Genomic DNA, 21,513 nt, shown 5'->3' on the forward strand with positions numbered 1-21,513 from the left:
CCGAGCTGATTGTCCCTCGTGGGGCCCCACCCGTGGCTGCACTCACGATGGCGGAGGCAGAAGTGGCACCCAGGGCCTGGCAGAGGGGTGACAGTGCCGGGGACACGGCGGCTCCCGCACCCGCCCGGGCTTTTATAGCCCCAGGGGGGCCGGCGGCTCCTCCCTCACGCGTGACAAACCCACGGGCACGCAGGACACTGCGGCCCCCCCCGCGGCCAGGGGACACGTGCCGCCACCCTGTCGCTGTCACCTGCACGGTCCCCAGGCTGGGGCACGGAGGGGATGGGGAGGACAGAGCAGAGGGGGACACACGGACACGGGGACACAGGGACACGCGTGTGGCCACAGGACACGGACACGGCAATGCCAGGCGGGCACGGGACACGGGCGCGGGTGTGACATGTCACCATGGCGCACACACAGGTGTGACAGGCGGCCAGGGCACACGGAGTGGCACACGGAAGATGTGACAGGCAGCCAGGGCACGGTGACATGGATGGGACACACGGCTGTGGCACGAGGACACAGGACACACAGGGATGTCACACGCAGCCGTGGCACGAGGACACAGGACAGGAACACTGACATGGATGGGACACACGGCTGTGGCACGAGGACACAGGACACACACGGATGTCACACGCGGATGTCACACACAGCTGTGTCACGAGGACACAGGACATACAGGGATGTCACACGCAGCCGTGGCACGAGGACACAGGACAGGAACACTGACATGGATGGGACACACGGCTGTGGCACGAGGACACAGGACGCACCCCGATGTCACACACGGATGTCACTCACGGATGTCACACACGGGTGTCCCACACAGCCGTGTCACACAAACCTGCCCTGACACAGCCGCGGGATGTGGCAGAAGGACACGGGGACATCAGCCACACCCAGGGACACAAACGTGGCACACGGGACAAGACCCACGGCCCTGAGCCGCGCACGGGGGACAGTGCAGGGGACAGACACACAGCCGCGGCTGCCTCAGTTTCCCCAGACCAGGCACGAAGCCGCCACCACAGCCCCGCCACCGCCATCGAGCGCTGTCACCACCCGCAGGACGGATGAGGTGACCTTTCCAGTCCCCCGTGCGGCGACATCAATCCCGTCTGGATTTGCCATTAAGGAGCAATCACTGAGGGAAACTGAGGCACGGAGGGACGTGCCCGCCGGGCAGGGCCACCAAAGCCACCGCGGGGGTGCTGGGATGGGGACAGGTGGCAGAAAGGCGGTCCCCAAAACCGCCGGGATGGCTTCCGACCAGTGGGACGGAGGGGACACGGCCGTGGGGACACTGTGGGGTGCCACCAGCGCGGCTGGAGGCGACACGAATCGGCCGGAGGGGACACGGGAGGGTGGCAGCCCCGGCTGGATGGGACACGGGAGGTGCCAGCACCGTGTTGGGGGGACACGGGAGGTGCCAGCCTCGGCTGGATGGGACACGGGAGGTGCCAGCCCCGGCTGGATGGGACACGGGAGGTGCCAGCACCGTGTTGGGGGGACACGGGAGGTGCCAGCCGGGGTTGGGGGGACACGGGAGGTGCCAGCACCGTGTTGGGGGGACACGGGAGGGGCCAGCCCGGGGTTGGGGGGACACGGGAGGGGCCAGCCCGGGGTTGGGGGGACACGGGAGGTGCCAGCCCCGGCCGGAGGGGACGCGCCCCCCGCTCCTGCCCCGGTTGTGACCCGGGCAGCGGCACCCGGCGGGGACGCGGCTGGTGGCACCGGCGGGGACACGGCTGGTGGCACTGGCGGGGCTGTCCCCCGTGGCGTGGCCGCGCTGTGACACCCGCGGGCTGCGGGGACACGGGCGGGGGGTCCCGGCCGAGCGGCGCCGGGCTCGGGCAGCACCGGGACGATGTCACCGCGCCGTCACAGCTGTCCCCCGGCCGGGGGGGACCGGAGCTTTCTGCCCCATTTATCGCAGTGACAGCAAACAGACATTTTCCAAAGGTCACAGGATGGCTCTGCCGCGGGGGGGGCGCGGGCGGCACCCCCGGCACGGCGGGGACGGGGCTGGGGGGGTCCCTGCCTGCCCGCACCCCCCCGGGGGCGATGAGGAGGAAGAGGAGGGTCTGGGGGGGGGGGGGGGCGCGGGGCTGGAGCCGCCGGGGGGTGCCGGGGCTGAGGAGGGAGGTGCCCCCCCGAGCGAACAGGGCAAACCGGGCACACTGTGCCGCCTGCCCGCGTTTTATGGCTCCGGTTCCGCCGGAGGCGCCATTAGGGCCCCCCGGAGGAAGCCCCTTATCAGCCCTGTTTGCTTTTCCGGCCACGGCGGGGGGACACGGACACCTGGGGGGGACACGGGCACCTGGGGGGGGGACACGGACACCTGGGGGAGACAGGGACACCTGGGGGGGACAGGGACACCTAAGGGGGGACAGGGACACCTAAGGGGGGACAGGGACACCTGGGGGGGACAGGGACACCTGGGGGGGGACAGGGACACCTGGGAGGGACAGGGACACCTAAGGGGGGGACAGGGACACCTGGGAGGGACACGGACACCTGAGGGGGGGACACCTGGGGGGGGGACAGGGACACCTAAGGGGGGGACACGGACACCTAAGGGGGGGACAGGGACACCTGGGAGGGACACGGACACCTGCCCAGCTCAGGGGGGACACACAGCCCCGCCCAGCCCAGGAGGGGGACACAGACACCTGAGGGGGGACAGGGACACCTGCCTTGCACTGGGGCTTTGGGGACACACACACAGCCCAGGGACAGGATGAGAGGACTGAGGCCACAGCCCACGGGGACCCTGGGGGTTGCCAGCCCCTCCCTGGGACCCCCACCCATTCCAGAACACCCACAGCCAAGTCCCCAGAGTGGCTCCCCCTCAAACAGCTCACCCCAAACCCCTCAGACTCACATCCCTCCCCAGATCTGTCCCCCCAAAGTGGCTCCCATGAGGGTCCCCCAAAAGAGCTGCCCTGCAGCAGCCCCTCCACCCCAAGCTCATTAAGGAGTTCTTCCCTTCCAGCCTCCCCAAAATCATCTCCCCTGAATCAGCTCCCCCCAAAGTGACTCCTCTGGAGCAGTTTCCCCCACAGCAGCCCCTCCCTCACCATCAGCTCCCCAAAGCACTCATGCACTGCACTCCAGCACCCCAAAAGCAGTTTGTGCCCCAAAAGCTGCAGCCCCTCCTAACCCTGGCACCCAAAGCTGATCCCCCCGGGGTGAGACATTAAACATTTCTCAGTGCATCAGTAAAAATACTTTTTTTTGGGGGTGGAGCAGTGACACCCCTCAGCAGAGTGAGACACCTTGACCACACAGTGGCAGGACCCCTTCCCATCCCATCCTCCGCCAAAATTATCAAATATTTACAAAACAAAAAAAAAAAAACCCACCCAAGAAAAAAAAAAAAAAAAAAAAAACAACAAATAAATAGCATTGCTCCTTAAAAAAACCCTCCCACCCTTCATCCCCTCATCCATCAGTGGCCAGGATGACCACAGCCCCGAAGATGCCGACGTTCTGGCCGATGAGCTTCATCTGGTTCCAGAACTCGACGCGGCGCAGCGCGTGCCAGTAGCCCAGGTTGCCATCGATGAGGAGGATGGCCAGGGGCAGCAGCACAGCCAGCACCTGGGCTGCTGTCCTCACGTAGTAACCCGAGAGGAAGGCCAGGGCCAGCAGCCCGTAGAGCAGGAAGAGCAGCTGCAGGGCCAGCTCACCCCCCAGCAGGTGGTCCAGGTAGGCCAGGCGGTCCTCGGTGCTGTGCTGCAGGGAGTAGGCCTGGGGGGACAAAGAGGGGACAAGGGGATGCTCACAGTGAGGGGTGGCAGTGGTGCCGTGCAAGGTTTCACCCCCAGGGACAACGGGGACCTAGAGTGGAACATCCACACAAGAGTCTGGGATGGGAAGAGTCCCACCTGGGACAAAGGGACATTCACAGTGGGGCGTGACACCGGTGCTATCTGAGGTTTCTACCCCAGGGACAATTGGGACTTGGAGTGTGGTGGCAGTGGGAACACCCACACAGAGTTCTGGGATGGGGAGAGATGGCGGAGGGGACAAAGGGACACTCACAGTGAGGGGTGGCAGCGGTGCTGTGCAAGGTTTCACCCCCAGGGACAATGGGGACCTGGAGTGGAACATCCACACAAGAGCTGTGGGATGGGGAGAGTCCCACCTGGGACAAAGGGACATTCACAGTGGGGCGTGACACCGGTGCTATCTGAGGTTTCTACCCCAGGGACAATGGGGACTTGGAGTGTGGTGGCAGTGGGAACATCCACACAAGAGTTCTGGGATGGGGAAAGTCCTACCCCAAGTCCCACCAAAACCTGGGACAAAGGGACATTCACAGTGGGGGATGGCACTGGTGCCATGCAAGGATTCACCCCTAGGGACAACGGGGACCTGGAGTGTGGAACACCCACACAAAGAGTTCTGGGATGGAGAGAGGTGGCAGAAGGGGGTCCCCAAAACCTGGGACAAGGGGACACTTGCAGGGGATGGAGGGTGGTGGCACTGGTGCCATGCAAGGTTTCACCCCCAGGGACAATGGGGACTTGGAGTGTGGTGGCACTGGGAACACCCACACAAGAGTTCTGGGATGGGGAGAGATGGCGGAGGGGACAAAGGGACACTCACAGTGAGGGGTGGCAGCGGTGCCATGCAAGATTTCACCCCCAGGGACAATGGGGACCTGGAGTATGGAACACCCACACAAGAGCTGTGGGATGGGAGAGTCCCACCAAAACCTGGGACAAAGGGACATTCACAGTGGGGCATGGCACCGGTGCCATGCAAGGTTTCTACCTCAGGGACAACGGGGACCTGGAGTGTGGTGGCAGTAGGAACACCCACACTAGAGTTCTGGGATGGAGAGAGGTGGCAGAAGGGGGTCCCCAAAACCTGGGACAAGGGGACACTTGCAGGGGATGGAGGGTGGTGGCACTGGTGCCATGCAAGGTTTCACCCCCAGGGACAACGGGGACCTGGAGTGGAACACCCACACAAGAGTTCTGGGATGGGGAGAGGTGGCAGAAGGGGGTCCCCAAAACCTGGGGGTCATGGGGGATGCAGGGGACACTTGCAGTGGGGGATGGAAGGTGGTGGCACCGGTGCCATGCAAGGTTTCACCCCCAGGGACAAGGGGGACCTGGAGTGTGGTGGCACTGGGAACGTCCACACAAGAATTCTAGGATGGGGAAAGGTGGCAGAAGGGGGTGCCCAAAACCAGAAGTTCATGGGGGACAATCCCCCAATGACATCTGCTGCCCGAGGCTTCTGTCCTGGGGACAGTGTGGGGTTGGTGACACTGGTGACACCATCCTGAGGCGTTGGACCGTCCCCGAGGCTCGCAGCAGGGACGATCTGGAGCACTGCCCAAGGCTTCTCCAGCAGGGAACTGTGTCCCCAGCCCGCAGCACAGGGGTGCCTCTGTCCCCAGCTGTCCCCTGGCTGTCCCCAGCGCCGGTACCTGGCAGATGAGGTAGATGCCCAGGAACACCTGGCCCGTGGACTGCAGGGAGCGGCTGCGGGGTTTCTGCCGGTACAGCTCGCCGGCGCCACTGGCCAGGATCAGGAACCCGCCGATGATGGCGATGGTGCGCGAGTACATCCTCACCTGGGGGGCACACCGCCATCAGTGCCACCTGGGCTGCCCATCAGTGACACCCAGAGCACCCTCAGTGCCACCCACTGCCCTCAGTGACACCCAGAGCACCCTCAGTGCCACCTGGGCTGCCCTCACTGCCACCCAGAGCACCCTCACTGCCACCCAGAGCACCCTCAATGCCACCCACTGCCCTCACTGCCACCCAGAGCACCCTCAGTGCCACCCACTGCCCTCAGTGCCACCCACTGCCCTCAGTGCCACCCGGGGCTGCCCATCAGTGACACCCAGAGCACCCTCAGTGCCACCTGGGCTGCCCTCACTGCCACCCAGAGCACCCTCAGTGCCACCCACTGCCCTCAGTGCCACCCGGGGCTGCCCATCAGTGACACCCAGAGTACCCTCAGTGCCACCTGGGCAGCCAGCAGTGCCACCCCAGGGCTGCTCATCAGTGCCACCCCAGGGCTGCCCCTCAGTGCCACCCGGGGCTCTGGGGGCAGCAGGGTGTGGGTCTCACCTTGAGCCAGTCTCCGTAGTGCACGTGCCCCCCGACGTGGGCAGCGTAGGTGGCCACTGCCAGCTGCAGGGCGGCGCCCAGGGCGAACCAGCGCCGCTTGACCCCGAAGGACATGAAGCTGGCACAGAGCACGGCCACGCCCATGTCCACGTACAGGTAGGGCACCGGAATGTCCGGCTTCCTGCGGGGACAGGGACAAAAGCTCCGGCACCCCCATACTCACCCCAGAGCCCCCAGAGCATCCCCTGGGTTATGGGGCAGCCACAGCCCTCCCCTGCCCCACAGAGCCCCCTCTGCTGCTCTGTCCCCTTCCCAGAGCCCAGACCCCAACGCTGCCGGGATCTCCCTCAGCCCCAGCCCCCCGAGGGTCCCTGTCACCTGCCCAGCCCCCCCGAGGGTCCCTGCCACCTGCCCAGCCCCACACTGACCCAGGAGCCCCCCAGCTGCCCCACACCAGCACCTCCCACCCCCTGCCCCTCACACCCCGGGGCTCCCCCGGCTCTCAGGGCCCCGCAGCAGCCTCTGCACCCCGGATACTCCCCCAGACCCTCCACGCCGCACACTCCACACCCCCTCTGTCCCTCCAGAGCCCAGGTTCTCACAGATCCCCACCAGCCAAGCCCCACAGCCGCCCCTGCCCTCACAACCACCCGCAGCCCCTCACAGGCCCAGGCTCCCCAGGAGCACTCGCAGGCGCCCGGCCCCGTCCCGCACCGGCGCAGGTCGGCGCGCTCGGCGCACAGCAGCAGCCCGCTGAAGCAGTGCCAGAAGGGGAAGCGGGTGAGCAGCACGCCGCCGCCCGCCGTCAGCAGCCGCAGCGCCCGCCGCCTCCACCCGCGGCCCGCCGCCATCACCGGGCCGTCCCGCCGGAAATGCCGCGCCGGAAGAGCCGTCTCGCTGACCAATCAGCGCCGCGCAAGGAGGAAGCCACGCCCCCACGGTACAAACCACGCCCCTTTAATGGCAGCGCCCTCATTCCCCTCAGGCCGCGCCTCTCCATTCAAATGGCGGCTCCCGCCCCAAAACCGCGGCCGCGCTCCGTGACAGCCGCGCCCAGCGAGCCTCCAGCCTGCCCCGGGCCGCGCCTTCCCCCCGAAACCCCGCCATGGCCTCAGCCGCACCCCATCAATCACACAAACCCTCATTGAAAATGCAGCGCCAAGCCCCGCCCCCCCGCTGAAGCCACGCCCCATAACAATGGGTGTAACAAACCCCACCATAAGCCACGCCCATTCCTCTTAGCCACGCCCCTCGCGAGGCCACGCCCCATTGAGCCCCCACAGACTCCTTTGATGGTTAAAAAAATTTCGGGTTTTTATTGTTTTTTGCTAAACAAGACTAAAAAATTTTCCTTTTTTTTTTCTTTTTTTAAATTTTTTTTTTAATCTTTAATTTTCCTAAAGGCAGGGCTTGAATTGTTTTGAGTTTGATCTGCTTTTTTTTTTAATTAAAAAAAAAATCCAAACAAAAAAACAGTGGGAGGAAACAAAAGGGGGACAGGGAGGATCGTGGCAAAAAAAAATTTAAAATTAAAAAAGAAATTAAAAATTAAATGAAAAAGGGCAAAAATAATTAAAAACATAAAGGAAATGGGGTGAAAACCCCAAATCCAGGTTCTGGCTGCTCCCAAGGGTGTGTTTGAGGGATTTTTTGCCACGACCCTAGAAGCAGACAAATATTTAAAGAACATTTTAATATATATTCATATATATATATTTAAAGATAAGAAAAATAAGACCAATTCAAGCCTTGCCCTGTGCAAACAAAATTAAAACGAGACCACGTTGGTCACGAGGGTCCCGGGTCAGCCACCACAGTCAGCTCGTTAGCTTTATTTTCTGGAGGGATCTTTGGGCAAAAGGGAGGCAGGAATTGGGAGGAAAAGGGGAAAGAAAAAAAAACAAGGCCAAAAAATAAAATTAACAGAGTCTGACTGGCTGGAGGGAGAAACCATGGCGGAAAAACAAAGTCTGTTAGTCAAGTAATGCGTGAGGAGCTTTAAATTATTCTCTTTTCTCGTTTGTTTTGAAGTCTAAAGTTTGGAATTGGTTGAGATTTTCCCAAAAAAAAAAAAAAAAAAAAAAAAAAAAAAGGAAATAAAAGTTGAAGGAGCCCCCGGCGCCACCTCCGGGGAGGGGACGCGGGGACGGGGTGGTGGTGGTGGCCCTGAGGTGGCCTCAGGATGACAGGGACGTGTCCTTCTGTGTCTGCTGTGCTTGTGAACGCTGCAGGACCTTCTGGCTTTCCACGTCCCGGAAGTGTTTCTCCACCTGCAGGGGAAGGGGGCGTGGAGGGGGTCAGGGGAGGAACCCAGGAGGGGCTGGAGAACCCCTGGAGGGGCTGGAGGCCAAGCAAGGAGGGACTGGAGAACCCCAGAATAAGCTGGAAGCCAAGCAAGGAGGAGTTGGAGAACCCCATGAGGAATTGGGGAGCCTCAGGAGGGGCTGGAGGACCCCTGGAGAGGCTGGGGAGCCCCTGGAGGGGCTGGAGGCCAAGCAAAGAGGGGCTGGAGAACCTTAGGAAGGGCTGGAGAACCCCTAGAAGGTCTGGAGGCCAAGCCAGGAGGGGCTGGGGAACCACAGGAGGAGTTGGGAAACCCCAAGAGGGGCTGGAGGGCAGAAAGGAGGGGCTGGAAGACAAGCAAGGAGGGGCTGGAGAACCCCAGGAGGAAATGGGGAACCCCAGGAGGGGCTGGAGGCCAAGCAAGGAGGGGTTGGACAAATCCAGGAGGTGCTGGAGGCCAAGCAAGGAGGAGCTGGAAAACCCTGGGAATGGCTGGGGAACCCCAAGTAGGGATGCAGGCCAAGCAAGGAGGGGTTGCAGAACCTCAGGAATGGCTGGGGAACCCCAGGAGGGGCTGGAAGCCAAGCAAAGAGGGGTTGGAGAACCCCAGGTGGAACTGGGGAGCCTCAGGAGGGGATGGAGGCCAAGCAAGCATGGGCTGGAGAACCCCAGGAGGGGCTGGAGAACCCCAGGAGGGGCTGGAGAACCCCAGGAGGGGCTGGAGGCCAAGCAAGAAGGTGCTGGAGAACCCCAGGAGGGGCTGGGGAACTCCAGGAGGGGCTGGAGGCCAAGCAAGCATGGGCTGGAGAACCCCAGGAGGGGCTGGGGAACTCCAGGAGGGGCTGGAGGCCAAGCAAGAAGGTGCTGGAGAACCCCAGGAGGGGCTGGAGGCCAAGCCAGGAAGGGTCTCAGGTGTCCCCAGTGAGGTGACACCCACCCAGTCCTTCCCAGTGCCCCCATCCCCTGCTCACCACTCCGAGCACACAACTCAAAAAGGGGGATCTGGAGAGGGAAGGCGATGCCAGGAGGGGCTGGAGCCCATCCAAGGAGGCTCCTGGCTGTCCCCAGGGATGTGCCACCCTGCCAGGAGGTGCCACCCTCGCAGTGTCCCCAGCCCACACTCACTATTTTGCGTACGTGGCTCAGGGCGCTCCCCTCTTTGCCTTTACAGTTCTCCACCTGGTACGGAGGGGCAATGACGACTTCTTCCATCACAACTATGTTCTTCTCCTGCCATTTACAGTCCTTAATGCTGAGGGGAGGGACAATGGCATCAGGGACTGCCACCACTGTCCCCTGAGGAGGCACAGAGCCCCCCGGTCACACCAGGGTCCGGCTGGAGAGGGGTGGGACCCCAGGGGTGGGGTGGGATGTGCCAGGCAGGGCAGGGAGCGGGCAGGGAGCCACCCTCACCCCCAAGCATCCCATCCAGGACACACCAGAACGTTCCAGGGCAAACCCAGCAATGGCAATCCCCCAAAAAGGCTGTGGGGGACTCCAAAATGAGCCTGGGGACCTCTGGGTGGGCACTGGGGACCCCTGGGTGGGCACTGGGGACCCCTGGGTGGGCACTTACGTCTTATGGATGGTCTGGAAGAGCTGCTGTCCCTCCAGAGAGACACCAGCACTAATTGCATACGCCTGGCTCATCTTCTCCTCCTTCTCCGTCCGTGCTTTGTTGGCAAGCTGGGGACACACAGGGACAGGGGGTTGGGCTGGGAGCACTGAGGGGACACGGGGACACCGCAGATATGGCTCTGCCCCTTGTGATTCCAGCCTGAATTCGCCCTCAGCACTGCCAGGGCCTCCCAGAGTTTTGGGGGATGGTGGTGCCATCTCCTCACATCCCCCTGCCCCTTTCTGAATTAATTCTGGAATTTTAGGTGCAAACCCCCCTCACTACTCAGCTCACTTGGGATGGAGATGAGGAAGAGGAGCTTGGAACACCCAGCACGCTGGGAGTAAATGCTCCACGCAGGAGTAGGAGCAACTTTAGCCTGCAGCAGTTGGTTTGCTCCCAAAAAACAACCAGAATTGGTTATCTGGGAGCTGCATCCGTGTGTGGGGAGGTGTGATTACACACAGGGTGCTGGAATAGAGATGGAAAACCCCGACCCTGGCCTCCCCCAGGCTGCATCCCATGGATGTGGGAGGGGAAGGAAGCAGCAGCCTCGGACCAGCTGCCTTTTCCTGGCTGGAGCTGCCGCAGTGGAGGAGCCACATCAGCATCATCCCTCCTCTTCCTCCTCCTGGGGCCTGCTCATTGCTGGGAGCACACCCAGAGCTGCTCTGGCGTCCTGCTGCTGCCTGAGAGGGTCTCAGCCCTTGGAAAGCCCCAGCTCCCTCTGACTGGGGACACTTTAGTGCCCCTGAGGGACAGGAGTTCCTCCCCCAGCCATCCCCAGTCCCCTCTTGGTGGCTGCAGGCACTGCAGAGCACTGGGGTATGCTCCCTGACTGCCTCAGCAGGGACAGGAGCCTTCCTCACCCTCACAACCTCACCACTTAGCCCATTCCATGAGGGAATGGCTCTGTCCAAGACCACCAGCCAGGCTTCCAAACCAGGCACAGTGTTCCACAGGAACTTGCCTGGAGAAGTGGGAACCTCCCTCACCACACTGGGATGGGCTGGAATTGTGGGACAGAGCCATGAGAATCCCCTCTGCCATGTCACCCCTGAGCAAATCCCCCTTCCCCAGCCAGACCTGATCCCCCTTCCCAGCCCGAGGTTCAGATCCCCTCTGTCCCAGGCCCTGGGATGTTCCTCCAGCAGCTGCTGCACCCACACTTGGGGACAGCCCTGACAAGAGGCCACCAGGAGGTGACTGGAACCCCTGGAGAGGTGCCAGCAGCAGCAGCCCAGCATTGCCAAAGGATCCATCCCTGTGCTCATCACCCCCTGCAGCAGGTGTCCCCCAAAGTCCCCAGCTCTCTGGGTTCCCTGGAGTGCTGCCAGCACTCCCATGTGCACACACCTCCTTCTCCCAGTACAACCAGTACCACCAGCAACATCCCAGTCCAGCCTGCCTGAGCCCCCATGGGGATGGGGGGCAGCGCCACTGGAACAGCCCCTTCCAACCCGACTGCATCTGTCACCCCCCCAAATCCAAACCCACAACTCTGAGATGCTGGAAAATTCCTGAGGGGTTCCCCAAAGTGAACACTGAATTCCTGAGGGGTTCCCCAAAGTGAGCACTGGAATTCCTGAGGAGGTTCCCAAAGTTAACACTGGAATTCCTGAGAGGTTCCCTGAAGTTAACACTGGAATTCTTGAGGGGGTTCCCCAAAGTCAGCACTGGAGTTCCTGAGGGGGATCCCCAAAGTTAACACTGAATTCCTGAGGGGTTCCCTGAATTTACCTGGAATTCCTGAGGGGGATCCCCAAAGTGAACACTGGAATTCCTGAGGGGTTCCCTGAAGTTAACACTGGAATTCTTGAGGGGGTTCCCCAAAGTGAACACTGAATTCCTGAGGGAATCCCCAAATGAGCACTGGAATTCTTGAGGGGGTTCCCCAAAGTGAACACTGAATTCCTGAGGGGATTCCCCTCAGGCTGAACTCCCAGTCATGTCACCCACTGCAGTGACAGCCAACAGTCACACTGTGGTAGCAGCTGTGTCATTTGAGACCTGGATGTGTTAATCCATCGGGAAGGGACCCAGGAGGGCGTGGACACCCAGCTGGTGCCACCTGTGTGGCACAAAGCCACGGGAGAGGTGTCCCTGTGGCACAAGGAGGTGACAATGAGCACCCCACACCTGGATTCACCCCAGCACTGAGGGCTCGGGGTCACCTTCCCTGCTCTTCACCTCACTGGGAATGGGCAGTGATCCCATTCCAGGATGGATGGAAAGCAATTCCTCGGAATTCCAGGAGTTCCCCTTTGTGTGCACTCCAAAACTCCAAAATCTAGATCCAAAATAGCCTCATCCAGACCCCAGACACCACCACCTGGGCCCAAACTACCAAAACCCAGGCTCCAAACCCCTCAAAATGCAAACCCCAAAACAAGATCACCTTGGAGCCCAAAAATACCAAAATCTGGGTCCCCAAATGCCAAAAATCTAGATATAAAACCCAGGCCCCAAAACCACCCAAACCCCAGGCCCTAAATGCCAAAACCCTGACCCTAAACCCAACAAAATCCAGGCTCCAAACCCCTCAAAATGCAAACCCCAAAACAAGATCACCTTAGAGCCCAAAAATACCAAAATCCGGGTCCCCAAATGCCAAAAATCTAAACATATATATATATATCTACATATAAAATCCAGGTCCCAAAACCCAGGCCCTAAATGCCAAAACCCAGACCCTAAACCCAACAAAATCCAGGCCCCAAAATGCCAAAACCCAGACCCTAAACCCAACAAAATCCAGGCCCCAAAATGCCAAAACCCAGAGCCCAAAGTGGCAAAACCCAGAGCCAAATCACCAAACCCCAGATCCAGGATGGAACTCGGGGAAGCTGCGCTGGGAGCAGCTCCAGTGGTGAATCCTGCTGGATCCTTGGACAATTTTAGGGGATCCCTGCAGGATTTTGGGGGAGCCCTGCTGAGGAGGGGCTCTCTCACCTTGCTGACGTTGAGGGAGGCTAAAGGGGGAGGTGTTTCCGTGCGGTCATTGATTATTTCCACTTCTGACACGTACTGTAAGTTTACGAGCAGGATGTCTGCGTGGTTGGGCTTGCCACTGGAAGAGGGGCATTCTGCAGGAGGGCATTAAGGAAAACAAATCCAGAAAGAGGGTTTTGTAGGTGAGGAGCAAAGCAGGAGGAGGCTGGGGTTGTGGGGAGCTCCTTTGCTGCCTTGGGATTATCAGTGATCCCATCTCATCTCCCTCTGCAGCTGTGGGTGATTCTGGTCTACCCCAAATCCAGATTGATTCTCCAGCCCTGGCCCACCAGCACCACTGGTTTGAGCCAGCACCACCAAATTTGCACTTTTCCCACCAAAATTCTTTTCCTCCTGCAGGCAGCAGCATCCCCAGGGAGGATTCTCTTGCCTAAGGAAGGGAATTCCCAGGAGAGGGACACACAAGGTTGGTTGTTGGGAATGGGACAGCACCCCCCAAAAAAAACCCCAAAACACTCCTTTCTATTGGGAATGAGACAGCACCCCAAAAAAAAACCCAAACCACTCCTGTCAGAGCTGATTCCTGCACAATTCCTCTGCTCCCATGAGGATGGATGGATGGATGGATGGATGGATGGATGGATGGATGGGGCAGGAACAGCTGGACTTTGGGAAGGGCTGGCTCAGCCCCCTGTGGGGCTGACAAGCAGCACTGAGCAACCTGTTGGACCCTCTGGGATTTTCCTGCTGCCTCCAGTGGGACCTGGGAGCTCTCCTGGCTCCAAGCACATCCCAGGCACCCAGGGGGCCTTTTCCTGTCCTGTTTCCCACAAAACCCTCTCCCAGCTCCTCATTCCCTGCAGAAGCCACCCCGGGCCCCCCAAAACTCCAACACCAGCCCTGAGCTGAGCATTCTCCTTCCCCCACCTCCTGGGACCCTCCACTGCTTTCCAACAGCCCTCGGCTTTTCCCGTTCCTTGCAGATTCCAAACAAAACCACATCCATGGATATTCACACTGGGGGGGCAGGGAACACCCCACTGCCCCCCACTCACCCCAACACGAGGCTCCCCAACCCCCCCATAGTGAATGCCACACCCCCACTCACCCCACTACAGGGCTCCTGAGTGCTGCCCCCAAAAACCTCCAGGACACCACTGTCCCCCCCATTCTCCCCCAAACTGGGTGCTCTACACTGGGTGCTCTCTCTGCCCCCATTCAAACCAGTACAGAGCTCTCCACTGCCCCCCTAAAGCTCTTTATAATGCAGGGCCCCTCCATCCCTCATTCACCCCAAAACGGGCCCCCAATCCCCCTAACACAGGCTCCCCAATCCCCCCAGAACAAACCTCCTCACTGCCCCCAAAATCTCCCTGCAGGACACCCCACATCCCATTCACCCATTACAAGACCCCCACCTCCCCCACTCACCAGAGCTCCTCAATCCCCTCTCGCCGGCTACAATCACCCCAATCCCCCCGCACCGAGCTCCCCAATCCCCTCATTCACCCCAACACCAACCTCCCCAATCCCCCCAGAATCTTCCTGCAGGACACCCCCCATCCCATTCACCCATTACAAGACCCCCAACTCCCCCATTCACTCCAGCTCAGGGCTCCTCAATCCCCTCTCGCTGGCTACAATCGCCCCAATCCCCGCACCCAGCGCTCCCCAATCCCCCCATTCACCCCAACACCAACCTCTCCGATCCCCCCAAACCTCCCGAGCGGACTCCCCGCTCCCCCGCTCCCCGGGGGTCTCCCGCAGCCCCTCAGACCCCTCCCCGTCGCCGCCCACCTCGATCCCCTCACACCCCCTCCCCTTTTTCCCCCTTTCCCCTCCCTCCCTCACGCCCCCCCCCCCCCCATCGGGCGGGCCGCAGAGGCCCGAGCGGGCCGCGCCGGGGCCGGGAGCAGCGCGGCGAGGCGCGGGCGGGTGGATACTGAGCGCCAGCATCTTGCTGGGGTAGTCGAAGGCGACGACCTCGCCCTGGAGGCGCTGCTCCTGGCAGGTGCGGCAGGACACCTGGCTGCCCACGCTGAAGTACTCGCCCGGCGCCGCCATCTTGTCCGCCCGCAGCGCCCGCGGCTCCGCTCGCCTCGGCCAGGCGCGGCGGGGGCGGGGCCGCGCGGCAGCGAGGGCGGGGATTGGCGCTCCGCCCCGCCGATCTGCTCCGCCCCGCGTTCTGATTGGCTGAGCCCAGCCCGGCCGCGGTTTGTCCCTCCCGCCCCGCCGTAGCGCGCCGCCCCGCGGTCGGTGATGGGAAGTGTAGGCGGAAGAGGGCGCGGAGAGCGGCGGGAGGGAGTTTTGAGGGGTCCCCGGGATGGAGCCCCCCCCGCAGGTACCTCCCGCCGGTACCGGGGGGTGGGCAGCGCCACCGGGAAGCTCAGAGGCGGCTGGTGGGGATGGGCAGGCCGCGGGTGTGATGCAGGGAGACCCCAGGGAGGCCTCGGGCCTGAGAGCACAGGGAGGCCCGGAGGGACCCCAGAGGGACCCCAGGGAGGGGCAGGACCGGCCTTGGGGAGACCCCGGGAAAAAACCCCAAAGAAAACCAAGGGTGGCTCCAGGGACACCCCAGGCCCACTGCAGAATGACCACGGGACACCCAGGAGGTTGCCAAGGGGAAGCCCAGGGAGGTGGTGGCTCTGGAGAGCATCTCAGCTGCTCCAGCAAACCCCTCACCAAGCCCGGGATCCTGCCCTGGTCCGCAGCCCGGAGCCACGGGTGTGCTCTGCCCTGGGGCAGGAACCTGGCAGTCATTTGTGGGTAAACTTTGAGTGGTGAATGACTGCCTGAGTCAGTGCCGAGGGATCCCAAGGGATCCAGCCACCTCCCCTGCTGTCCCCAAGGGATTCCTAAGGATTCTTTGGGATCCAGCCCCCTCCCATGATGTCCCCAAGGGATCCAGCCCCCTCCCATGATGTCCCCAAGGGATCCAGCCACCTCCCCTGCTGTCCCCAAGGGATTCCTAAGGATTCTTTGGGATCCAGCCACCTCCCATGATGTCCCCAAGGGATGCAGCCCCCTCCCATGATGTCCCCAAGGGATCCAGCCACCTCCCCTGCTGTCCCCAAGGGATTCCTAAGGATTCTTTGGGATCCAGCCACCTCCCATGATGTCCCCAAGGGATCCAGCCCCCTCCCATGATGTCCCCAAGGGATCCAGCCCCCTCCCCTGCTGTCCCCAAGGGATCCCAGGGGATCAGGGCTGATCTCCCTGCACTCCCCGCACAGGAGCCAGCGCTCCAGCCCAGTGCCATGGACACCCTGCACCAGGCTGGCATCCACGCCGCCGTGGCCCTGCAGGCTGGGCCGCCCTGGCTGGAGCAGCTGTGGCTGCTGCTGAGCTCACACCTGGGCCCCGGCTCCATCTACACCGTGTGCTTCCCGCTGGCCCGCGGCCTGGACGAGCACGTGTCCCTCATGGTGCTCTGGATCGCCCTGCTGGCCGAGTGGCTCAACGTGGTGCTCAAGTGGTGAGGGGGGCACTGGGGCACTCCCTGCGCTCTGCCTGGGGCATTGGGGGCACAGATTCCCTGTCTGGGGCACTGGGGGCACACACTCCCTGTGTGGGGCATTGGGGGCACACACTCCCTGTCTGGGGCATTGGGGGCACACACTCCCTGTGTGGGGCATTGGGGGCACAGATTCCCTGTCTGTGCCACCCTGGGCACACACTCCCTGTCAGGGGCATTGGGGGCACACACTCCCTGTCTGGGGCATTGGGGGCACAGATTCCCTGTCAGGGGCATTGGGGGCACACACTCCCTGTCTGGGGCATTGGGGGCACACACTCCCTGTCTGGGGCACTGGGGGCACACACTCCCTGTCTGTGCCACCCTGGGCACACACTCCCTGTCTGGGGCATTGGGGGCACACACTCCCTGTCTGGGGCATTGGGGGCACACACTCCCTGTGTGGGGCATTGGGGGCACACACTCCCTGCCTGTGGCACCCTGGGCACACACTCCCTGCCTGGGGCACTCTGGGCACACATTCATTCCCTGCCTGTGGCATTCCCCAGGGTCACCCGAGCTGCCCCCTGAGCATCTGCCAGGAATTCCTGGCAGGGAAAAGCCCGGGAGGCAGCAGGACTGGCAAGGGATCCTGATCCTCTGTGGCCTCATCTCCTCTGGAGATGGGATTGTCCTGGGATGGGCTGCAGGGATCCTGCTCTCCTGGAAATCCTGGGATGGGATCCTGCCCTGCTGGATCCCAGGGCTGCCTGCAGGGCTCCTGCCCGGCTCTGGGCTCCCTCCCACGTTCCCCTGCTGTTCCCGCAGGTTCCTGTTCGGGGAGCGCCCGTACTGGTGGATGCACGAGTCAGGGATGGCTGAGCGGGAGCAGCTCCCCCTGCGCCAGTTCCCGGTCACCTGTGAGACGGGACCAGGTGAGTCCCGGCCCGGGGAGGAGCCCCAAGAGCCCCAAACGTGTGGGAACGCTGGGCTGGAGGTGGGAAAATCCCCTCCTGAGCATTGGGGAGGGGTTGGGCTGGGCATGGCCAGCTCTCCCCACAGCCCCCCTGTGCTTCATCCCGCAGGGAGCCCCTCGGGGCACTGCATGATCCTGGGGGCGGCCCTGTGGCCCATTGTCACCGCCCTGAGCGAGGCAGTGTCCAGGTGCAGCCGCAGGTGAGTGTGGGACGGGCGGGGGCAGCGTCCTGGGCCTCTGTGGGAGCAGGGGAGTGGGATGTGGGGCAGAAGGAGGGGTCCCGGCATGGAGACCCCATCCCTTGGGAGCTTCCAGAGCCCCTGTGGGAAGAGGGGATGGATGTGGGACCCCCACTCAGTGAACATCACCCATGGAGGGTGATCAGGATCCCTCCCCTGGCAGCTCGGGAGGAGGCTGTGAGACCCCTGAACGCCCCCCAGGACCTTTTTCTGCTGTGCTTTCCCCCTTCCCGCCCCTCTGACCCCGTTCCCCCCCAGCCGGCTGCTGAGGCTGCTCCCGTTCCTGCTCTACCTCCTCCTGCTGGCGGCCATGGGGCTCTCCCGGATCTTCGTCCTGGCCCATTTCCCCCACCAGGTGATCTCCGGCTCCCTGGCAGGTGAGGGGAGCTCCCAGCCCCTTCCCCATCCCCGCAGCCCCTTCCCAGCCCGGCCCGGTGCCGACCCCGCCTGTCCCCGCGCCAGGGCTGGCTCTGGGCTGGGGGCTGCAGCGCTGGCCCCCCAACTTCCTCAAGGTTCGCTTCTTCCTGCTGACGGCTCTGGGGCTGCTGCTGAGCGCGCTGGCCCTGCACGGGCTGGCCACGGCCGCGGGGCTGGACCTGGACTGGTGAGAGCCCGGGGACGGGGGACAAGGAGACAGGGGTGTCACAGCGACGGGGGTGTCATGGGGGAAAAGGGGTGTCACAGGGGAAAGGGGTGGCACAGGGAGATGGGGGTGTCACAGGGGGACGGGGCTGTCACATGGATCAGCTTCTGGGGTGTCAGGGGGTCCCCCCCAGGGCTGTGCCCACCAGGGAGGGGTATCCCCAGGGACAGCCCTCCAGGCTGGAGTGGGGGGCACCCCCAGCATTCTGGGACAAACCGCAGGGATGTGCCAGGGCCAGCCCCAGGGATGTGCCAGGGCCAGCCCCAGGAATGTGCCCCCAGAGCGGTTTGGGGAGGGGGCTGCCCCCAGACCCGTTCCTGGGGGTGTCACACCCCAATCCCCGAGTGGTTTGGGGAGGGGTCACACCCCAATCCCAGAGCTGTTCCTTGGGGGGTTCTGCCCCCAGAGCCATTCCTGAGGGGGGTCACACCCCAATCCCCGAGCAGTTTGAGGAGGGGGCTGCCCCCACACCAGTTCCTGGGGGGGTTCTGCCCCCATAGCCGTTGCTGTGGAGGGGGCACACCCCAATCCCTGCGCTGTTTGAGGAGGGGGCTGCCCCAAACCCGTTCCCGGGGTGTCACACCCCGATCCCCGCTGTCCCCGCAGGTGCCTCCGCAGGGCGGTTTGGGCAGGGGGCTGCCCCATAGCCCTTCCCGGGGTGTCACACACACACAATCCCATAGCCATTCCCAGGGTGTCACACCCCAATCCCAGACCCGTTCCGGGAGGTCACACCCCAATCCCAGAGCGGCTTGGGGAGGGGGCTGCCCCATAGCCATTCCCGGGGGGTCACACACACACAATCCCATAGCCATTCCCGGGGGGTCACACCCCGATCCCCGCTGTCCCCGCAGGGCGGTTTGGGGAGGGGGCTGCCCCATAGCCATTCCCGGGGGTGTCACACACACACAATCCCAGACCTGTTCCCGGGGGTGTCACACCCCAATCCCAGACCCGTTCCCGGGGGTGTCACACCCCAATCCCAGACCCCTTCCCGGGGATGTCACACACACACAATCCCATAGCCCTTCCCGGGGGTGTCACACCCCGATCCCCGCTGTCCCCGCAGGTCCCTCCGCCGGGCCAGCTCCCGCTGCTCGGAGCCCGCGTGGCTGCGGCCCGAGACGCGGCCCTGGGCCTCGCTGTGCCGGGTGGGCGGCAGCGCGCTGGGGCTGGCCGTGGCCGCCGGGCTGCCCCTGAGCCGCCGCGCCGCCGAGGAGCTGCGGCTGCTGGAGCCGCCGCTGGGCAGCGCCGCGCTGGGGCTGCTGGCGCTCGACGTGCTGCACAAGCTGCCCAAGAGCGACAGCACCGCCCTGTGGTACCTGAACGTGGGGGCTCGCTACGCGCTGGGGCCCGTGCTGGTGGGGACCCTGCTGCCCCTGCTCATCCTCACCCTGCGGCGGCTCCGCGAGACCCCCTAGAGCCCCCCTCAATGTCGGCGAGAGGGGGGGGTCTGCTCCCGGTTCATCCCCGCCTGTGCCAAGGACCCCCGGATTGAGTGGGGGGTGTCTGCTCTGTCCCAGTTCATCCCCACCCTCCTTTTCCTCCAGGGACCTTCAAATTGAGTGGGGGGTCCCCACTCCTGTGCCAGTTCATCCTCACCTTTCATTTCCTCCAGGACCCCCAAACTGGGTGGGGGGTCTGTGCTCTGTTGCCAGTTCATCCTCACCCTCCCTCTCCCCCAGGGACCCTCAAATTGAGTGGGGGGTCTGTGCTCTGTTCCAGTTCACTCTCACACTCCTTCTCCCCAAAGTGAGCATTGTCCCAGTTCATGCTCCCCCTCCCCTGCCCCAGGGACCCCCCCTCACCCCGGGCAGGGGTCCCTGACCCCCTCCCCTGCCCCTGGGGGTGCCCCTTGCCCAGCGGGGTCTGGGGACACAGCCCAGGGACAGTCCCGGCGCGGGGACACGGAGCTGCCACCCCCTCCCCAGCTGTCCCCACCCCTCTGCGGCAGGGATGGGACCCCCCCCATGGATGGGACCCCCCCTCAGCCCGGTGCGTGCGGGGCCGTCCCCGTTTGGAACCAAATAAAGCAGCAGAACCGAGACCGAGCCGGGCCCCGAGTGCTGCGGGGGGACAGCGGGGACAGACAGAGCCCCCCGAGCCCGGGGCTGACAAAGGGGACCCCCCGTTCCCTCCACAGGGAAAGGGACACGGGGACAGGGACACAGGGATGGGGAAAGGGACACGGGGAAAGGGACACAGGGAAAGGGGGACATGAAAAGGGACACAGGGAGAGGGAGGGAACGGGGACCCGGGGACAGGGACCCGGGGACATGAAAAGGGACACAGGGACAGGGAAAGGGACACGGGGACAGGAAAAGGGGGACAGGAAAAGGGACACGGGGAAAGGGACACGGGGACGGGGAAAGGGACCCAGGGACAGGGAAAGGGACACGGGGAAAGGGACACGGGGACAAGGAAAGGGGTACGGGGACAGGAAAAGGGACACAGGGGAAAGGGACACAGGGACAGGAAAAGGGACCCAGAGACAGGGACACAGGGAAAGGACACAGGGAAAGGGACCCGGGGACAGGAAAAGGGACCCAGGGACAGGGACACAGGGATAGGACACAGGGACAGGAAAAGGAGACTTGAGGACAGGGAAAGGGACACAGGGACAGGAAAAGGGACCCAGGGACAGGGACACAGGGAAAGGACACAGGGACAGGAAAAGGAGACTTGAGGACAGGAAAAGGGACCCAGGGACAGGAAAAGGGACCCAGGGACAGGGACACAGGGAAAGGACACAGGGACAGGAAAAGGAGACTTGAGGACAGGAAAAGGGACCCAGGGACAGGAAAAGGGACCCAGGGACACGGACCCAGGGACAGGGCCCCAGGGCCAGCCCAGCCCCCAGAGGCACCGGCCCGTGGCTATTGCCAGAAACAGTTTATTTATACAAGGACGAACATCGGTGACATTTTACAAAATACCGAACCGACACCCAGAGCGAGCGTGAGCGGGGACGGACGGACGGACCGGGGGACACACGGCGGGGCAGGGGACGGGGACACCAGCCCAAAGCAAGCCGGGGGGGGCCGGAGGCTCTCATCCCCCCCAAATCCAGAGGGGTTTTCCTCTCCTGGGATGGGAGGGGGATCCCCACACACTCGGGGTGTCCCCAAAGTTGGGGACACGCACGATCCCCCCCAAACCCGGGTCCTTCCCCCAGGAGAGGTGACAAGGACACCCTGAGCCCTCTGTCCTAATTTGGGACCACCCCAAACCCCCCCCCCCAACC

The 21,513-nt window shown here is 63.0% G+C and overlaps 3 protein-coding genes across 3 annotated transcripts; 1 reads left to right on the forward strand and 2 right to left on the reverse strand.

The window, feature by feature from the left end:
- Positions 1–3,450: 3,450 nt before the first annotated feature.
- TMEM101 (transmembrane protein 101) lies at positions 3,451–6,964 on the reverse strand. Its single transcript, XM_059489101.1, has 4 exons — positions 6,819–6,964; positions 6,105–6,285; positions 5,453–5,599; positions 3,451–3,759 (listed from the first exon to the last, which is right to left on the reverse strand). The coding sequence occupies exons 1-4, from the start codon at positions 6,953–6,955 to the stop codon at positions 3,451–3,453; spliced, it is 774 nt and encodes a 257-aa protein (XP_059345084.1). The 5' UTR covers positions 6,956–6,964.
- Positions 6,965–7,392: 428 nt separating this feature from the next.
- LSM12 (LSM12 homolog) lies at positions 7,393–15,060 on the reverse strand. Its single transcript, XM_059489103.1, has 5 exons — positions 14,901–15,060; positions 12,958–13,091; positions 9,964–10,073; positions 9,513–9,639; positions 7,393–8,374 (listed from the first exon to the last, which is right to left on the reverse strand). The coding sequence occupies exons 1-5, from the start codon at positions 15,019–15,021 to the stop codon at positions 8,282–8,284; spliced, it is 585 nt and encodes a 194-aa protein (XP_059345086.1). The 5' UTR covers positions 15,022–15,060; the 3' UTR covers positions 7,393–8,281.
- Positions 15,061–15,218: 158 nt separating this feature from the next.
- G6PC3 (glucose-6-phosphatase catalytic subunit 3) lies at positions 15,219–20,321 on the forward strand. Its single transcript, XM_059489095.1, has 7 exons — positions 15,219–15,298; positions 16,191–16,432; positions 17,240–17,346; positions 17,497–17,587; positions 17,885–18,003; positions 18,089–18,230; positions 19,339–20,321. The coding sequence occupies exons 1-7, from the start codon at positions 15,281–15,283 to the stop codon at positions 19,688–19,690; spliced, it is 1,071 nt and encodes a 356-aa protein (XP_059345078.1). The 5' UTR covers positions 15,219–15,280; the 3' UTR covers positions 19,691–20,321.
- Positions 20,322–21,513: the final 1,192 nt, after the last annotated feature.

Source organism: Ammospiza nelsoni, chromosome 26 (genome assembly GCF_027579445.1).
Source record: "Ammospiza nelsoni isolate bAmmNel1 chromosome 26, bAmmNel1.pri, whole genome shotgun sequence".
In the NCBI taxonomy this organism is placed as follows: Eukaryota; Metazoa; Chordata; class Aves; order Passeriformes; family Passerellidae; genus Ammospiza; species Ammospiza nelsoni.